The following is a 21,261-nucleotide window of genomic DNA, read 5'->3' on the forward strand; positions in this document are numbered from 1 at the left end:
TACATTCATAGGTGTTACTATAGCTTTACAATTAATTATGTTAGATTTTCTGAGTAAGTCTATTGTATATCTTCTTTGTGAAAAAAAAATTTAATCCGATCCTTGCTTCACTTCTAACTCAAGAAAATAATGCACTTAGATTTGACATTTCAAACTTATTTGTTATACATTTTTTAAATTCTACTACAAAGTTATATGAACCCATATATATAATATCAACATAAAGGCAAACCATTATAATATTATATTCATCTTCCTTCTTCAGATAAAGAGTAGGTTTATTATTGCTCCTCTTAAATCTATTTTGATGAAAATAATAATTAATTTTACTATATTATACTCTTGGAGCTTGTTTAAGCTGAACTTTCTTTAGCTTATATACCTTTTCTTCATATTCTTCAACCAAAAAATATTTAGGTTGAGTAACAAAAACCACTTCATGTAAATCTCCATTTAAAAACATAGATTTCACATTAAATTGATAAACAAGCCAAGTCAAGTGAGCAGCTAAAGCCAAGAAGATTCTCACAGTTTTAAGAGAAAAAGTATCATTAAAATCAATACCCTGTTATTGTGAATATCCTTTTGTTACAAGTCGAGCCTTATGCTTTTGGATACTTCAATCTACATTAAACTTTACTTTGAATACTTATTTTAATCCAATAGCTTTATTTTCTTTTGGTAGATCTATTAGCTCCTAGATTTCATTATTCTCAAATTATTTGATTTCCTCCTTCATTGTTTTTCACCATTCCTTTTTTTTAACTGCTTCCTCAAAAGTTATGATTTGAAATAAATGAAGCAAATGTTGAGTCATAAATTTCTGTTTGTAGTCTGATTTTTTCTAAAGGGGTTTCATATGAGGAATCAGAATTTCAACTACTACTAGGTGAGGTTGACGATGAACTTATTGGTGTAGGATCTATCACTTAATTCTATGAAGTGTCTAGTTATGTTGGAATCTGAATTTGTGTTCCACTTTCATTGATCTCCCAATTTCAACTTGTCTTTTCATCAAACACAACATTTCTGTTAATAATAACTTTGCCACTAATAGGATTATACAATCGATATGCTTTGGATTGTAAGGAATAACCAATTAAGATGTATTTTTTAGATTTTTCATCAAACTTGTGAAGGTTTTATGAATTACCAAAGCATAAGCAATACAAAAAAAAATTCTTAGATACCTTACACTTGGTTTCATACTATACCAAGTCTCAAAACGAGTTTGATTCCTAACAACCTTTATTGGTGAAATATTCAATAAATAAACTATTGTTACAACTACTTTTGCCAAAACTGATTTGGAATGTATTTTCATTTATGCAAACTTTTTATCATTTTAACGACAGTTCAATTCTTACATTCAACTATACTATTTTTCTTTAGTGTATATAGTGTTGTTAATTCTCTATAAATACCATTGTTTTCACAAAAAAAATTAAACTCATTAGATAAATATTTACCACATCTATCTATGAATACATCTACCACTTTGCCTTTCTATAAGTACCTTGAATTTCTTTTAAATTATCAAATATTTTAGATTTCAGTTTCATAAAATATACCCAACTCATACGACTATAATTATTAGTAAATAATAGAAAATATTAATTTTTATCAAATAATTTTGTATTCATAGGTCTACCTAAGTCAGCATGAATTAATTCAAGACAATTAGAAGCTCTCCACGCTTTTCCAACAAGAAATATTTTTTTTACTTTATTTATCATAAATGTATCCTTTACAAACACCAAGCGTATTGATTTTGGGTAGTCCAAAAATCTTTTTTTTTATTTATTTAACATCCTTAAACCTTTAATATTAAGGTGTTCATATTTTAAATGTCACAAATTAGACTAATTTTTTTAAGTTTCAATAAGAGCATGATTTTCAATATTTGAAACATTAAGTAGAAACATCTTGTTTTGCATCATACAAACATTTACCGTAATTAATTAGGCTATATTTTTTTATCTTTAATAGTGCATGAACCATCATCAAATATAACTTAATATCCATCATTTATCAATTGTCCAACACTCAATAAGTTATATGATTAACTTGGAACAAAAAAAATATTATTAAGGTATTTTACCTTCCCTTGACTTGTCTTCACATTAATTGTTCATTTCCCCTCCACTTGAATTTGCTTGTTATCATCAGCTCTAACTTTCAAGAGTTTCATTACTATCTCTAAACATTGATCTTATGCCTAATATATGATTAGAATATACATTATCCAAAAATCAAATATCATTTGAGATATCATTAACCTGAGTAAAAAATAATTTATTATTTTCTTCATTTTCCTTGCTTGCTTTTCTCTTTTCTAACAATTTGCCTCCTTGTGACCAAACCTTTTATAATAGTGACATTGAATTCTACTTTTATAATTTTTTTATTATTATTTGATTGCTTTTATTCATCAAGCCCATCTAAGTGTCATCTTCCTCTTCCTCTTCTATTTCCTCTATCACAATATCCTCCTTTGCCACGTCCTCTTCCTATTGATTTTTTATCTTCTTTTGAAGTAGAAGACCTGAAATATATTTTCTTCACTTTTTTAAGTAACATATTTAACCTTGCTTCATATGCTTACGAGGAACCCATTAGTTCATCTAATAAAAATGTAGATAAATCTTTTGACTTCTCAAGTGCGGCAAAAACATATCAAATTTCGGAGTTAAACTTCTCAAAAAATTTTGCAATAATTATATGATCATGAAGATATTCATTATAAAATTTCATTTGACTAATGATTTCAATCACTCGAGAAAGAAAATTTTGTACTGATTCATTGCTTTTAATGAATAAAATTTCAAACTCACGACGAAGGGTTTGAAGTTTTACCGTAATAACCCTTGATAAGTCTTGAAATTCATTTTGAATCAACTAAGCTTGCTTTGAGGTTGACGCCACTGCAACTCTTGAGAAGATTATCTCATTGAAAGCTATAATACCTAGTTCAAACTGAAACTTAGCTCTGATACCACAAAATAATGGAGATGGAGGAGCAAGGAAACGATAAAAGCATAATACTGCGATGTAATTAAAAAGAATCATTTCGATTAAAAAAATCGATGTAGTATTTAAACAAGAGATAAGACATAGAACACTTACAAGATATTCCATAAGTACACATACCTCTCTTGCTTCGTAAACTATGATTATATTTATAGAACCTAATAATAACTACCTCACTTCATCATGTCACCCATGATTGAGTTAAGTATAGGAATTATCCTATAATTACTACATCATGAGTCACTAATTATATAACTACTTAAAACTTGAGAATTACCTAGATAATTACTGTGAATTCTCAATAGAGTACAGTACACCAAAAATGTCAAGTCAGCAGCAATCGCTCATTTGTCCTTCACCATTCGCATATAGTTATAATTAAGCGCTGCAACAGGAAGATGCCCATCAACTGTGTTTGTTGAAGAATGCGATGAGGCCGTCGTAGACGAGCTGCTTGGCATTCACCGCCATCACGAAGTCCATATGTGCGTACTCCTTCACCAGCTGAGCCACGAGCTTGTCGGCGTCATGGTTGGTGAGATCGTTCAACAGCAGCTGCACGTCCTTCACGTCCGACAGCATGTCCCCGCCGCCGTAGCTGAGCAGCAGCGGCAGGTCGTGTGTAATGTTGGACATGTGGTATTCGGGTGGGCTGCTCTTCCCATACGCAGCCATGTTGCCCATACTGCTCTCGTAGTCGTATTTTGCTATCACTCCACGTCTGAATGCTGTTAGTACTCAAAGAAAGGTATACATACTCCCTTGTGAGAAAGAACCCTAAGTAGCTCAATTACATGATATTTTAGATTTGTATCAGACTGACTGACTCTGTGAAAAATGGACGAGTGTCCTCACAGATGTAGGCTCGAGTTCATACTTCAAGAAGATGTCAACAGTGGAGTAATTAAGGCAGCAGTTTGGCCCTACATCCAAAGCGAGTGTGTGTGCAGAATAAGGAAGGAAAAGTCAATACATACGTAAATTAATTGAAGACTACAATAAATAAATAAATAATATATATATGATTAAAGTCAAATCAAACTTATGTTGCGGAATATTATCACCGGAATAATTTGTCCGTACCTGTGAGTGATGCCATAAAGTCGTAGCAGTTCACCTCCGGCATAGCGCAGACGGACTCCAAAAACTGGGTTCCAACTGGCCTGTTTATCCATTAGGAACGCACTTGAATTAGAAGAGCTTTTACGATAACATCACTCAATATATGGTCGGTCATGTTGATAAGGCCTCTGATGATTTTGTCAGCACATTTCTTCTGACAACAAGAGGGATATGTCAGTTTACGTACCCTTTAGGATGAAATTCTGCCACTCCAAGCGCTCCCAACATCTGCAAGAAAAAGCAAGAAAGCTATGACACAGCACTGGACGTAGGTAAATTAGAAGAAGATAATGATCTAGCTCCCTTGATGAGAAAAATCAGTGCTGTGAAATGGTAGAGTGTTGTGAACTCGTTCTTACTTCTCCTGAGAATGCGCTGGCTGCAGCTGCTCCGATTGGAGTTGCCATGTAAGTCAGATAGGCCACCGGACTCAAAAGGGCAGCTGACTTGATCATGTTCACCAGCTTCCCTTCAGAGAATGCTGCTAGAGCTGTCAGAGTTCCCTGTAGCATCCAACGCCACACAGTTATAAAAATGTTGTTGTAGTAGCAGTGGTAGTAGTAGAACATGAACATACAAGGATGATATGTTTGGCATTAAAGTAATTCAAAGAAAGGTCTCCTACCATGGAGTGACCAACGTAGTGCAGCTTCTGCCCAGTTTTCTGGAATACAAAGCCCACAGTAGCAGGCAAATCATAGCTGGCCAACTCATCCCATGACCACGCCCAATAAGCCTGCGAGACAACAAAAGGTTGATGCTAATTATACCAACGACCTGCTCAGGACTTCATAAGCAGCAATGTAGAGAAGATGACTAACCGGGTTTGATGCATCGAGAGACTCATGGCGACGGCTCCACCTGGTGCCCCTGCCGTGTGTAATCCATACATCGAATCCGTTGTCTGCAAGTACGAAAGCCAGTGATTGTTGAGGTGGATTCAGTAGCCACGTCAACCCGTCCTGCCATCGCCCATCAATCGTCAATCATCATATCATCATAAGAGGAATGACGAAGAAGACAGCGTACTGTGCATGCATGCATGGCAACACATGCAGATTGCTCAAGGAAACGTACCATGAGGAGTCCATGTTGCAGCAGCACGGGCTGCCTCTTCCCCGGGCTGCCGCCTCCTCTTCCTTGTGGGATCCTGTGCATGGTCAGTATGTACCCATCTTGCGTCTTCACCTGCAAGGGACGCAGCAAGCTTCAACCACTCATGCCATGCCCGCATCAATCATCAATCCATCCACATTTATCTGCACTCGGCTACCTCATATTCTTGGCACTCGTAACCCTGAGGGCTCACGACGGCGGTGCACACCCCATCATTTCTAGCTTCGAGGCTTTGCAGCAGCTGCCGGTGTCCGCGAGCTCCGGCCAGCTCGCAATGGAAGCCCATGGAGAGGACGAAGGTGATGACGAGAAGCCAGCTGTGGAATGCCATGTTGGAGGTAAGCGAAGGATGATATCGCCTCCTTCACAAGGATTGGCCTTCTTATAGGGAGGAGGATGAGACCTCGTTCATGGCCTTCTAAAAGGGTGGAGGAGAAGGAAGGAAATGGAGAGGATGATCTGTTTAAGGCAGTTGAAGGGTGGTGATACGTGATTCTCGCTACGTGTTAACAGCTCTCAAAATGCTAGTTTTTAGATTGATTAAAGAGCATCTATTTATTTTTTTTAATTAATAAAAAATTATCGTATCCTAATAAATGTTTTCACCGATATCTATTTATTTTAATCTAAATTTTAATCTTTTATTTGATCTAATTATAACTATCTGAATTAATCTTTTCATACCCCCTTAATTTAAAATAGTTACAAGTTGAAGTTGTAATAAAAGATATAAAATTATTCTTTTACCAAAGCTTTTATAAAGATATCGACAAGTTGATCTTAAGTACTATAATAGTTCATTTAAATTTCTGAACTAGAAATGACTTTGTGAGAATATTCGTAACTTATTCACCTGTTCCATACTTCATTGCAATGACTCCACTTATTACAAAATTCTGAATGAAATGATAGTGCATCTCTATATGTTTCGTTTTACTAAAAAATATTAGATTTTTCGTCATTGTAATTGTGACTTTGTTGTCACAAAATATTTCTATTACTTCTTTTTGTTCTTGATGAAGATCTTCAAAGAGTCTTCTAGACTATATTACTTAGTAAGCAACTGATGTTGCAGCTACATATTTTGCTTCCGATGTTGATAACACAATTGTTGCTTACTTTTTTTGAACTTCAAGATATAGATCATGATCCGAGGTTAAAAATATTGTTTGAAATACTCTTTCTATCATCTAAAGCTCCTACTTAATCACTATAAGTGAAACCAAATAATTTATATTTAAAATTATGAGAATACCAAATGCCAGTTCCAGTAATATAACGTAGAATTTTTTTAACAATTCCGATATGATATTTTCTTGGGCTATGCATAAACCTAGATACTACACTAACAAAGAAGGTAATATCTGGTCGAGTATGAGTTAGATAAATGAAATCTCCAAACAAACTTTTATAGTATCTTGCATTTATCAAACATATACAATTTTTTAGTTTTAATTTTTTATTTACATTCATCGGTGTTATTGTAGCTTTGTAATTAATTATGTTAGATTTTCTGAGTAGATCCATTGCATATCTTCTTTGTGAAATAAAAATTTAATCTAATCCTTGTTTCACTTCTAACCCAAGAAAATAATGCAGTTGACCTATATCTGACATTTCAAACTAATTTATCATACATTTTTAAAATTCTACTATAAAAGAGTTAGATTAACCCATATATATAATATCATCAATATAAAGATAAACCATTATAATATTATGTTCACTTTCCTTCTTCAAATCAAGAGCAGGTTTATTATTGCTCCTCTTAAATATATTTTAATGAAAATAATAATTAATTTTACTATACTCTGCTCTTGGAACTTATTTAAGCTCACAAAGGACTTTCTTTAGCTTATATACCTTTTCTTGATGATCTTTAATAAAAAAACATTTAGGTTGAGTAACAAAATTTTTTTCATGTAAATCTCTATTTAAAAATATAGATTTCATATCAAATTGATAAACAAGCTAAGCTAAGTGAGCAACTAAAGCCAATAAGATTCTCACGATTTCGAGAGAAAAAGTATCATCAAAATTAATACCTTGTTGTTGTGAATATCCTTTTGCTATAAACCGAGCCTTATGCTTTTGAATACTTCCATCTATATTAAACTTTATTTTGAACACCCATTTTAATCAATAGCTTTCTTTTCTTGCGGTGGATCCATTAGCTCCTAGGTTTCATTCTTCTCAATTGATTTGATTTCTTCCTTACTTTTCACCATTCCTTTTTTTTCAATGGTTTCCTTAAAAGTCATAGGATCTTAAATAAATAAAGCAAATATTGAGTCATAAATTTTTTTAGTGATATGATTTTTCCTGAAGGGGTTTTATCTGAGAAATCAGAATTTGAACTGCTACTAGGTGAGGTTGACGTTAACTTGTTGGAATAGGATCTGTCACTTGATTCTTTAGAGTTTTTAATTCTGTTGGAATCTGAATTTGTGTTCCACTTTCATTGATCTTCGAATTCCAACTTGCTTTTTCATCAAACACAAAATTATGTTAATAATAAGTTTACCACTAATAGGATTATATAATCAATATGCTTTAGATTATAAGAAATAAACAATTAAGATGCATTTTTTTGTTTTTTTAGCAAGCTTGTGATGGTTTTGTGAATTTACCAAATACCTTATACTTGGTTTTATATTATACCAAGCCTCAAAAGGAGTTTGATTCATAACAGTCATTGTTGGTGAAATATTCAACAAATAAACTGTTATTGCAACTACATTTGCCCAAAACTAATTTGGAATGTGTTTTCTTTTAAGCAAGCTTCTTTATCATTTCAACAACAGTTTGATTCTTATGTTCAACTACACTATTTTACTCTAGTGTATATGGTGCTATTTATTCTCTATAATACTATTTTTTCATAAAAAGAATTAAACTTATTAGATAAAAATTCACCACATCTATTTGTCTGAAGTATATTTATATATCTATCACTTTCCCTTTCTACAAGTGCCTTGAATTTTTAAAAATTATCAAATGTTTCATATTTCAATTTCATAATATACCCAACTCATGTGGCTATAATCATCAGTAAACAATAGAAAATATAAAATATTGACGACCACCAAATGATTTTATATTAATAGGTCCACATAAGTCAGCATGAATTAATTCAAGATAATTAGATGCTCTCCGTGATTTTTCAACAGGAAATAAATTTTTACTTTATTTACCATAAATGCATTCTTCACATATATCAAGTGTATTAATTTTAGGCAATCCGAAAACTATTTCTATTTTACTTAACAATCTTAAATCTTTAATGTTAAGGTGTTCAAATCTTAAATGAAATAAATTAGATTCATTCTTTTGAGTTGCAACAAGAGCATGCTTTTCAATATTTGAAATATCAAGTAGAAACTGTTGAATCTCGTATTTTGATGATGAAACTACTTGATATATGTTTATGATTTAATCTGCGTTTTGAGTGACGCAGGATGCTTCGATCAGGATGAGACAATTAAAGCAGGAAAATCATATTGTGCCGAAGGAACATGTCAGAAGATTGGACGTCGGGCCGGTGGATCGGTCGACGTATCGACAGAAGGCTTCGGGCCGTGGACTCGGGCATCGGGCCAAGAAGAGCGGGTATTGTGCCAAGGATATCGGAGTTGCGGAGTCAACTGGCCGATTGGGCAATAGGCTGCACGAGAGGACGATGTGCCGAAGAATCGGACGAAGCGTCGAGGGACCAATGACATGTCGGACAACTTGGTTAATTGCTTAGGATTAATTGTCTCGATTGAAGTTTTGTTTTGTTGTGCAGGATTAACTATGATAACGATGAAGACATAAAGCGAAACAAAGTGTCGGAGTCAAGCGCGAAGGATTTGTTGCGAGTTCGAGAGTTCGACGGAAGTCCGAAGATTCGTTGGGAGTTCGCGGAGCTCGCCGAGAAAGATCGGAGCTTGCCGAAGAAGCTCGTTGGAACTCGCTAAGAACAAATCGTGAAGTCTAGGAGCTTGCCGGGAGTCCGCAGAATGGTTTCCGAGAGTTCATCGGAAGACCGCCGGAAGTTTGCCGGAAGCTCGCTAGAAGAAGTCTTGACTTGCGGACTTTGTAATAGCTTAGAAAATGTCTTTAAATTCATAGTTAGCATGTTAATTAGGGTTAGGATTAGGTGTTAATCCTATAACCCAAGTAGGGGCCAATTAGGCCCAAGTTCGGACTGGTTTGGACCAAGTTTGGAGCCAAACCAAGTGAGCTGGAATAGTGAAGAGGTGCCACCTCTCCAGCTTGGAGGTAGCACCGCCCAGGCTATGTCTTCCTGCGAGGTTGGGAGGTGCAACCGCCCCAGCCAGGAGGTGCAACCGCCCCAGCCAAGCGGTGCAACCTCCTCTGCCAAGAGGTAGCACCGCCAGAGCTCAAGTTTCGAGCTCTGCCAGGCGATGCAACCACAGAGCTCAGTCTTCGAGCTCTGGCAGAGTGGTGCATCAGCCTGAGCTCAGTCTCGAGCTTTGCCAGGTGATGCATTCACCAAGCTCAGTCTTCGAGCTCTGGCAGAATGGTGCATCAGCTTGAGCTCAGTTTGGAGCTCTGCCAAGTGATGCAACCACCGAGCTCAGATTTCGAGCTCTGCCAGGTGATGCAACCACCAAGCTCAGTCTTCGAGCTCTGCCAGGTGATGCAACCATCGAGCTCAGTCTTCGAGCTCTGGCAGAGAAGAAGCAATCGGCAGAGCTCAGTCTTCGAGCTCTACCAGGCGGTGCCACCTCTCCAGTCGAGAGGTGCAACCGCCTGATCCCAGAATTTTGGGATTTGATCGATTTGATCGTTTTGAGCTCGAATTTTGAATTGGGTTGGGGCCTATAAATACCCCACCCATTCAGCACTGAAAAGATACAGACCTACACCGAAATCTTGATCTTTTCTGTGATTCTAAGAGCTCAAAAGTGTTGTAAATCCTTTAAGTCTCCTCCTTCTGTTCTTCAAGTTTTCAGTTGTAAAGTGAGGAGAGAAAGGTCTGTAAAGGTTGTCTCCTGAGCCTGTCAAAAGGAGAGAAACTGAAAAAGGGCAGTTAGCCTTCGCCCATTGAAGGAAGGCACCTAGTTGACGTCGGCAACCTCGTCGGTGGAGGGAGCCAAAAGTGGAGTAGGTCAAGGCTGACCGAACCACTCTAAATCTCTGGTTTGCGTTTATTTTCGAGCACTTTATCATTACTGCAAACCTCCTCCATTGCTACTGCTCTCTGCGCTTTCACGAACAAGTTCTAAGTGCTGTTCTTCCGAATCTGCATTCAGACGTAAATCGGCTTTCCTCGCTCAATCATCAGATTTCAGTTTACGTTTACGTCTTGATTTCAACTGCATACTGCCTTCTGCGAGTATACAAACAAGTTTCAAAGTTTAGACGTAAATCTGCGTCTAGACGTAAAACTGTGTTTAGACGTAAATCTGCGTTTAGACGTAAATCTGAGTTTAAGACGTAAATCTGAGTTTAGACGTAAATCTGCGTTTAGACGTAAAACTGCGTTTAGACGTAAATCTGCGTTTAGACGTAAATCTGCGTTTAGACGTAAATCTGCGTTTAGACGTAAATCTGAGTTTAGACGTAAATCTGCGTTTAGACGTAAATCTGCGTTTAGACGTAAATCTGCGTTTAGACGTAAAACTGCGTTTAGACGTAAATCTGAGTTTAGACGTAAACTGCGCTTAGACGCAAAACTGCGCTTAGACGCAATCTGCGCTTAGACGCAAACTGCACTTAGATACAAACTGAGAATTTGCTTTTGCATCATAATAGTTTCTTAACGAACGCAGCTTTTGGTTTTTAATCGCTGTAAGATTTCCGCTGCACTAATTCACCCCCCCCCCCTCTTAGTGCTCTCGATCCTAACAGAAACATCTTATTTTGTGTCATGCAAATATTTATCATAATCAGACCATATTTTTTATCTTTAATAGTGCATGAACCATCATCAAATATAATTAAATTTTCATCATTTATCAGTTGTCCAACACTTAATAAGTTATGTGATAAACTAGGAACAAAGAAAATATTATCAATGTATTTTACCTTCTCTTGACTTGTCTTCACCTTAATTATTCATTTCTCTTCTACTTGGATTTGCTTGTTATATCCGAATCTAACTTTCAACTGATGAGTTTCATCAATATCTCTAAACATTGATCTTATGTCTGATATATGATTAGAACTTCTACTATTCAAAAATCAAATATCATTTAAGATATCATTAACTTGTGAATGAGTAAAAAATAACTTACTATTTTCTTCATTTTCTTCTACATAACTTGCTTGCTTTTCTTTTTTCCAACAATTTTCCTTTATGTGACCAAACCTTTTACAATAATGATATTGAATTCCACTCTTGTAATTTTTTTTATCATAATTTGATTGATTTTAGTCATGATGCCCATCTAAGTATCCTCTTCCTTTTCCTCTTTCATTTCTTCTACTATGAAATCCTCCTTTGCTACGTCCTCTTCCTATTGATTTTTTATCTTCTTTTGAAATAAAAGATCTGAAATATTTTTTCTTCACTTTTTTCAAGTGATATGTTCAACATTGCTTCACATGCTTACAAGGAACCCATTTATTCAAATGAAAATATAGATAAATCTTTGGACTCCTCAATTACGGCAACAACATGATCAAATTTCTGTGTTAAACTTCTTAAAACTTTTGTACCAATTATATGATCATGAAGATATTCACCATAAGATTTCATTTGTCTAACAATTTCAATCACTTAGAGAAAGAAAATTTTGCACCGATTCATTGCTTTTCATGAACAAAATTTCAAACTCATGATGAAGGGTTTGAAATATTATCGTAATCATACTCGATGAGTCTTGAAATTTATTTTGAAATATCAACCAAGCTTTCTTTGAGGTTAATGCTACTGCAATTCTTGAGAAGATTGTCTCATTGAAAGCTATAATGCCTCGTTCAAACTGAAACTTAGCTCTGATACCATAAAATATTGGAGATGAAGGAGCAAGGAAACGATAAAAGCATAATATTACGATGCAATTAAAAAGAAAAAAATCGATGTAGTATTTAAACAAGAGGTAAGACATAAAACACTTACAAGATATTTCAAGTACACATACCTCTCTTGCTTCATAAACTATGGTCATATTTATATAACCTTGTAGTAACTACCTCACTTCATCATGTCACCCATGAGTTAGGTATAGGAACTACCCTATAACTAATCCAAAATTAGGAGTATTCCGATGATCTATAGTCCTTTAAATTAATCCATAATTACCTATTTATATTAATAAAAAAATAAAGTATAAATTTTTTAAACAATAAAAAAATCTATCATATCCTAAGAAATCTTCTCACTCTCATCTATTTATTTTAATCTAAATTTTAATCTTTTATTTTTATTTAGTTTTAATTATTTAAATTAATCTTATTACATCTCCTTAATTCAAAATAGTTGTAACTTGAAGTTGTCTTCGAAAAAACTAAAATTTTCTTTCGTCAAAACTTTTGTAAAGGTATTGACTTTCGGTGTTACAGTAGTTCATTTGTATTTCTTCTGTATCAACCAGTTCACAAATGAAATGATGTTGAACTTTGATGTGTTTAATGCGCCAATGGAAAATAGGATTTTTTGTCATTGCAATAATAGACTTATTATTATAATAGATTTTAGTTGGTTTACTTTATTTTTCTTAGAGATCTACTAAAATTCTTTGAAGCCAAATTATTTAGCATGTTGTACTTGTAGCCACAATATATTCCATCTCAAACCTTAAGAAAGTAACACATTCTTTTTATACTTGATCACCAGGTTGAATTGTTATAGATATGACATCCACTTCATACGTCGTGTTTGCGATAATTTGAATTGTATATAAAGGTATTGAAGTGGTGTCGATGGTCGTCTCTCTCCCTGAGAGATACACGCACTAATATTTGATTGCATGATGTAGCATGAGTAATTCTTTGTCATAAATAAGATAATTCTTTTGAGATCCTCAGAATATTTTAGATTGATACACCATGGATCGACCATCTTACATCAAAACAATCCCCACTGTCTCTTGACACATCCACCACCAACTCAAATGGATGTTGTAAATGTACAAATTGCATGGTTTAGTGGTGTAAGAAGATCATGAGAGCCCTAAGAATACTTTATGAGAAACAAAATAGAGAGAGTCAACTCATCTCATTTTGGCAATTGATGAATTCCCAAGCAAAACTCAAATGGGAAAAGATCCTCGTAGAACCCCAAATTAGTTTGTTCTTACTCTTCCCATTGCGAAGGATGATTTGTGAAGAGATCTTGATGCGTGAAATGCAACATTAACGATCGATAGTTCACGTCAATGAAAATAAACGACATCTTCATGAGATTATTTTCTTGCTTAAGTTGTATTTCGACAATTTAAGATCTATTATTATTATATATGATATCCTTTCAATTATTGTTAAAGGTTAATCACGCTAAACATGAGTTGCATAATGTATTTATCAGGCAACTTTACAGGTATTAACGTGGTCACTCATTTTTTTGCTTAATCAACTTTGTTACAAGTTCTAATACGCATCAGATGTGTCGTTGTTAATCATCCTTTTGAAAGTTAAAACCAAGCATGGGATGTTGGCCGGTTAAATAGGGAAAACCTCTTTGATGACATGCTAAAGGAACATAATAATACGTGAGACGCTGAGGGTTCTGCAATAGGCGGACAAGGTAGATCTCCTCGGACCTGGAACTATCATTTATTTACGCTGTGGTTATAGTCATGCCTAATGTTCACCCAGCACCGTTGTCCTCATGCTGCTTCAGTTTTGACATTGGGTGTGATACCACTTGAAGCTGACATTGTCGAAAAGGGACATAGTTTGGATGCTGATTCGACTGGTTCAACGTATGATTTATTTGATATATGATTTATTTCCCTTTCACCTACCTTTCTATATGAATCTCGTATAAAGTATGTTGGGATGAAGGAGCAAGAAAATAATAAGAACAGAATACTATGATGTAATTAAAAAAATCTTTTCGATCAAAAAAATTAATATTGTATTTAAACAAGAGGTTAGACATAAAACACTTATAAAATATTTCAAGAACACATACCTCTCTTGCTTCATGAACTATGGTCATATTTATAGAACTTAGTGGTAACTACCACCCTCCATCATATCACCCATGATTGAGTTTGGCATAGGAACTACCATATGACGACTAGATCATAGGTCACTACTTAGAATATACCTATAACTATCTAAAATATGACAACTACCTATATAACTATTATGAATCAATTATCAATACTCCCCTTTGATTCATAGTTACATACATCGATTTGAGACATGAAATAAATATGCTTATGAACCGGAAGCAATTTAGTGACGATATCCACAACTTGTACATATGTTCCACAACACTTTATTACTATAGCTCCACTTGTTACAAAATCTCGGATGAAATGATAGTGTATCTCTATATATTTCGCTCTTCCATAAAATATTAAAAAAATTTATTATTGTAATTATGGCTTTGTTGTCATAAAATATTTCCGTTACTTCTTTTTGCTCTTAATGAATTTCTTTAAAAAGTCTTCTAGGCCATATTATTTGGTAGGTTGCTGATGTAGCTACATATTCTACTTTCAATATCGATAACACAATTGTTACTTATTTTTTTGAACTTTAAGATATAGTTCGAGGTTAAAAAATATTACTTGAAGTACTGTTTCTTTCATCTAAAGCTTCTACCCAATCACTATTAGTGAAACCATATAATTTACATTTAAAATTATAAGAATACTAAATGTCATAATCTGTAGTTCCAGCAATATAACGCAGAATTTTTTTAACAATTCCGAGATGATGTTTGCTTGGGCTATACATAAACCTGGATACTACACTAACAAAGAAGGTAATATCTGGTTGAGTATGAGTTAGATAAATAAAACCTCCAACCAAACTTTTGTAGTATCTTGCATTTGTCAAACATATACTAACTTCAAGTTTCAATTTCTCATTTGCATTCATGGGTGTTACTACAACTTTGCAATTAATTATGTTAGATTTTCTGAGTAAGTCTATTGTATACTTTCTTTGTGAAATAAAAATTTAATCTGATCCTTGCTTCAGTTCTAACTCAAGAAAATAATGCACTTAGATCTGACATTTTAAACTTATTTATCATATATTTTTTAAATTCTACTACAAAAGAATTAGATGAACCCATATATATAATATCATCAACATAAAGGTAAACTATTATAATATTATGTTCACTTTCCTTCTTCAGATAAAGAGTAGGTTTATTATTGCTCCTCTTAAATTTATTTTGATGAAAATAATAATTAATTTTACTATACTATGCTCTTGGAGCTTGTTTAAGCTGAACTTTTTTTAGTTTATATACCTTTTCTTCATGTTCTTCAACCAAAAAACATTTAGGTTGAGTAACAAAAACTTCATGTAAATCTCTATTTAAAAATATAGATTTCACATTAAATTAATAAACAAGCCAAGTCAAGTGAGCAACTAAAGCCAAGAAGGTTCTCACGGTTTTAAGAGAAAAAGTATCATCAAAATTAATACCTTGTTATTGTGAATATCCTTTTGCTACAAGTGGAGCCTTATGCTTTTGGATACTTCAATCTACATTAAACTTTATTTTGAATACTCATTTTAATCTAATAGCTTTCTTTTCTTTCGGTAGATCTATTAGTTCCCAATTTTCATTCTTCTCAAATGATTTAATTTCCTCTATTATTTTTTACCATTCCTCTTTTTTAATTACTTCTTCAAATGTCAGGATTTGAAATAAACGAAGCAAATGTTGAGTCATAAATTTTTGTTAGTGGTCTGATTTTTCCTAGAGGGGTTTCATCTGAGGAATCAGAATTTGAAATGCTATTGGGTGAGGTGGACGATGAACTTGTTGGAGTAGAATCTGTCACTTAATTCTGTGGAGTGTCTAGTTATGTTGGAATATGAATTTGTGTTCCCCTTTCACTGATCTCCCAATTCCAACTTGTTTTTTTATCAAACACAATATTTTTGTTAATAATAACTTTACCACTAATAGGATTATACAATCGATATGCTTTGGATTGTAAGGAATAATCAATTAAGATATATTTTTTAGATTTTTCATCCAACTTATGATAGTTTTATGAATTTACCAAAGCATAAGCAATACAAAAAAAAATTATTAGATACCTTACACTTGGTTTCATACTATACCAAGCCTCAAAACGAGTTTGATTCATAACAACTTTTGTTGGTGAAATATTCAATAAATAAACTGCTGTTACAACTGCTTCTGCCCAAAACTGATTTGGAATGTATTTTCATTTATGCAAATTTTTTTATTATTTTAACGATAGTTTAATTCTTACATTCAACACCATTTTTTTTTAGTGTATATAGTGCTATTAATTCTCTATGAATAGCATTGTCTTCACAAAAAGAATTAAACTCATTAGATAAATATTCACCACATCTATCTATTTGAAGTGTCTTTATACATCTACCACTTTGCCTTTCTACAAGTACCTTGAATTTTTTTAAATTATCAAATATTTTAGATTTCAGTTTCAGAAAATATACCCAACTCATACGACTATAATCATTAGTAAATAATAGAAAATATTGACTTTCAATAAATAATTTTGTATTCATAGATCTACATAAGTCAGCATGAATTAATTCAAGACAATTAGATGCTCTCAATGCTTTTCCAAGAAATAATTTTTTACTTTATTTTTCATAAATGTATCCTTCACATACACCAAGCGTATTGATTTTGGGTAGTCCGAAAATCTTTTTTTTATTTAACAATCTTAAACCATTAATATTAAGGTATTCATATTTTAAATGTCACAAATTAGACTAATTCTTTTGAGTTTGAGCATGCTTCTCAATATTTGAAACATCAAATATAACCATCATCAAATTAATTAGGCTTTTCAATTCTTTTGTTTTGCATCATACAAACATTTACTGTAATTAATTAGGCTATATTATTTTATCTTTAATAGTGCATGAACCATCATCAAATATAACTTAATATCCATCATTTATCAATTATCCAACACTCAACAAGTTATGTGATAAACTAGGAACAAAAAAAACATTATTAAGGTATTTTATCTTCCCTTGACTTGTCTTCACATTAATTATTCCTTTTCCATCCACTTGAATTTGTTTGTTATATTCAGTTCTAACTTTCAAGAGTTTCATTAATATCTCTAAACATTGATCTTATGCCTAATATATGATTAGAACATTCATTATCCAAAAATCAAATATCATTTGAGATATCATTAACCTGAGTAAAAAATAATTTATTATTTTCTTCATTTTCCTTGCTTGCTTTACTCTTTTCTAACAATTTGCCTCCATGTGACCAAACCTTTTATAATAGTGACATTGAATTCTACTTTTATAATTTTTTTATTATAATATGATTGCTTTTATTCATCAAGCCCATCTAAGTGTCATCTTCCTCTTCCTCTTCTATTTCCTCTATCACAATATCCTCTTTTGCCACGTCCTCTTCCTATTGATTTTTTATCTTCTTTTGAAGTAGAAGACCTGAAATATATTTTCTTCACTTTTTTAAGTAACATATTTAAACTTGCTTCATGTGCTTACGAGGAACCCATTAGTTCATCTAAAAAAAATGTAGATAAATATTTTGACTTCTCAAGTGCGGCAACAACATATCAAATTTCGGAGTTAAACTTCACAAAAAATTTTACAATAATTATATGATCATGAAGATATTCATCATAAAATTTCATTTGACTAACGATTTCAATCACTCGAGAAAGAAAATTTTGTACTGATTCATTGCTTTTAATGAATAAAATTTCAAACTCACGACGAAGGGTTTGAAGTTTTACCGTAATAACCCTTGATAAGTCTTGAAATTTATTTTGAATCAACTAAGCTTGCTTTGAGGTTGACGCCATTGCAACTCTTGAGAAGATTATCTCATTGAAAGCTATAATACCTAGTTCAAACTGAAACTTAGCTCTGATACCACAAAATATTGGAGATGGAGGAGCAAGGAAACGATAAAAGCATAATACTGCGATGTAATTAAAAAGAATCATTTCGATTAAAAAAATCGATGTAGTATTTAAACAAGAGGTAAGACATAGAACACTTACAAGATATTCCCTAAGTACACATACCTCTCTTGCTTCGTAAACTATGATAATATTTATAGAACCTAATAGTAACTACCTCACTTCATCATGTCACCCATGATTGAGTTAAGTATAGGAATTATCCTATAATTACTACATCATGAGTCACTAATTATATAACTACTTAAAACTTGAGAATTACCTAGATAATTACTGTGAATTCTCAATAGAGTACAGTACACCAAAAATGTCAAGTCAGCAGCAATCGCTCATTTGCCCTTCACCATTCGCATATGGTTATAATTAAGCGCTGCAACAGGAAGAAGCCTATCAACTGTGTTTGTTGAAGAATGCGATGAGGCCGTCGTAGACGAGCTGCTTGGCATTCACCGCCATCACGAAGTCCATATGTGCGTACTCCTTCACCAGCTGAGACACGAGCTTGTCGGCGTCATGGTTGCTGAGATCGTTCAACAGCAGCTGCACGTCCTTCACGTCCGACAGCATGTCCCCGCCGCCGTAGCTGAGCAGCAGCGGCAGGTCGTGTGTAATGTTGGACATGTGGTATTCGGGTGGGCTGCTCTTCCCATACGCAGCCATGTTGGCCATACTGCTCTCGTAGTCGTACTTTGCTATCACTCCACGTCTGAATGCTGTTAGTACTCAAAGAAAGGTATACATACTCCCTTGTGAGAAAGAACCCTAAGTAGCTAAATTACATGATATTTTAGATTTGTATCAGACTGACTGACTCTGTGAAAAATGGACGAGTGTCCTCACAGATGTAGGCTCGAGTTCATACTTCAAGAAGATGTCAACAGTGGAGTAATTAAGGCAGCAGTTTGGCCCTACATCCAAAACGAGTGTGTGTGCAGAATAAGGAAGGAAAAGTCAATACACAGGTAAATTAATTGAAGACTACAATAAATATATATATATATATATATATATATATATATCTATATATATATATATATATATGATTAAAGTCAAATCAAACTTATGTTGCGGAATATTATCACCGGAATAATTTGTCCGTACCTGTGAGTGATGCCATAAAGTCGTAGCAGTTCACCTCCGGCATAGCGCAGACGGACTCCAAAAACTGGGTTCCAACTGGCCTGTTTATCCATTAGGAACGCACTTGAATTAGAAGAGCTTTTACGATAACATCACTCAATATATGGTCGGTCATGTTGATAAGGCCTCTGATGATTTTGTCAGCACATTTCTTCTGACAACAAGAGGGATATGTCAGTTTACGTACCCTTTAGGATGAAATTCTGCCACTCCAAGCGCTCCCAACATCTGCAAGAAAAAGCAAGAAAGCTATGACACAGCACTGGACGTAGGTAAATTAGAAGAAGATAATGATCTAGCTCCCTTGATGAGAAAAATCAGTGCTGTGAAATGGTAGAGTGTTGTGAACTCGTTCTTACTTCTCCTGAGAATGCGCTGGCTGCAGCTGCTCCGATTGGAGTTGCCATGTAAGTCAGATAGGCCACCGGACTCAAAAGGGCAGCTGACTTGATCATGTTCACCAGCTTCCCTTCAGAGAATGCTGATAGAGCTGTCAGAGTTCCCTGTAGCATCCAACGCCACACAGTTATAAAAATGTTGTTGTAGTAGCAGTGGTAGTAGTAGAACATGAACATACAAGGATGATATGTTTGGCATTAAAGTAATTCAAAGAAAGGTCTCCTACCATGGAGTGACCAACGTAGTGCAGCTTCTGCCCAGTTTTCTGGAATACAAAGCCCACAGTAGCAGGCAAATCATAGCTGGCCAACTCATCCCATGACCACGCCCAATAAGCCTGCGAGACAACAAAAGGTTGATGCTAATTATACCAACGACCTGCTCAGGACTTCATAAGCAGCAATGTAGAGAAGATGACTAACCGGGTTTGATGCATCGAGAGACTCATGGCGACGGCTCCACCTGGTGCCCCTGCCGTGTGTAATCCATACATCGAATCCGTTGTCTGCAAGTACGAAAGCCAGTGATTGTTGAGGTGGATTCAGTAGCCACGTCAACCCGTCCTGCCATCGCCCATCAATCGTCAATCATCATATCATCATAAGAGGAATGACGAAGAAGACAGCGTACTGTGCATGCATGCATGGCAACACATGCAGATTGCTCAAGGAAACGTACCATGAGGAGTCCATGTTGCAGCAGCACGGGCTGCCTCTTCCCCGGGCTGCCGCCTCCTCTTCCTTGTGGGATCCTGTGCATGGTCAGTATGTACCCATCTTGCGTCTTCACCTGCAAGGGACGCAGCAAGCTTCAACCACTCATGCCATGCCCGCATCAATCATCAATCCATCCACATTTATCTGCACTCGGCTACCTCATATTCTTGGCACTCGTAACCCTGAGGGCTCACGACGGCGGTGCACACCCCATCATTTCTAGCTTCGAGGCTTTGCAGCAGCTGCCGGTGTCCGCGAGCTCCGGCCAGCTCGCATTGGAAGCCCATGGAGAGGACGAAGGTGATGACGAGAAGCCAGCTGTGGAATGCCATGTTGGAGGTAAGCGAAGGATGATATCGCCTCCTTCACAAGGATTGGCCTTCTTATAGGGAGGAGGATGAGACCTCGTTCATGGCCTTCTAAAAGGGTGGAGGAGAAGGAAGGAAATGGAGAGGATGATCTGTTTAAGGCAGTTGAAGGGTGGTGATACGTGATTCTCGCTACGTGTTAACAGCTCTCAAAATGCTAGTTTTTTATTGATTAAAGAGCATCTATTTATTTTTTTAAATAATAAAAAAATTATCGTATCCTAATAAATGTTTTCACCGATATCTATTTATTTTAATCTTTTTATTTTATCTAATTATAACTATTTGAATTAATCTTTTCAT

General features: G+C 34.7%; 2 protein-coding genes across 2 annotated transcripts; both read right to left on the reverse strand.

Moving 5' to 3' along the window:
• Positions 1–3,435: 3,435 nt before the first annotated feature.
• LOC135638404 (triacylglycerol lipase 2-like) lies at positions 3,436–5,599 on the reverse strand. The gene is made up of 9 exons (XM_065151520.1): positions 5,426–5,599; positions 5,230–5,340; positions 4,974–5,114; positions 4,778–4,888; positions 4,502–4,655; positions 4,340–4,370; positions 4,114–4,193; positions 3,858–3,953; positions 3,436–3,758 (listed from the first exon to the last, which is right to left on the reverse strand). The coding sequence occupies exons 1-9, from the start codon at positions 5,597–5,599 to the stop codon at positions 3,436–3,438; spliced, it is 1,221 nt and encodes a 406-aa protein (XP_065007592.1).
• Positions 5,600–18,725: 13,126 nt separating this feature from the next.
• On the reverse strand, positions 18,726–20,922 carry LOC135638405 (triacylglycerol lipase 2-like). Its single transcript, XM_065151521.1, has 9 exons — positions 20,749–20,922; positions 20,553–20,663; positions 20,297–20,437; positions 20,101–20,211; positions 19,825–19,978; positions 19,663–19,693; positions 19,437–19,516; positions 19,148–19,243; positions 18,726–19,048 (listed from the first exon to the last, which is right to left on the reverse strand). Exons 1-9 carry the CDS (start codon positions 20,920–20,922, stop codon positions 18,726–18,728), a joined length of 1,221 nt encoding a protein of 406 aa, XP_065007593.1.
• Between the last annotated feature and the right edge of the window lie 339 nt (positions 20,923–21,261).

This window comes from Musa acuminata, chromosome BXJ3-5 (assembly GCF_036884655.1).
Source record: "Musa acuminata AAA Group cultivar baxijiao chromosome BXJ3-5, Cavendish_Baxijiao_AAA, whole genome shotgun sequence".
Lineage (NCBI taxonomy): Eukaryota > Viridiplantae > Streptophyta > Magnoliopsida > Zingiberales > Musaceae > Musa > Musa acuminata.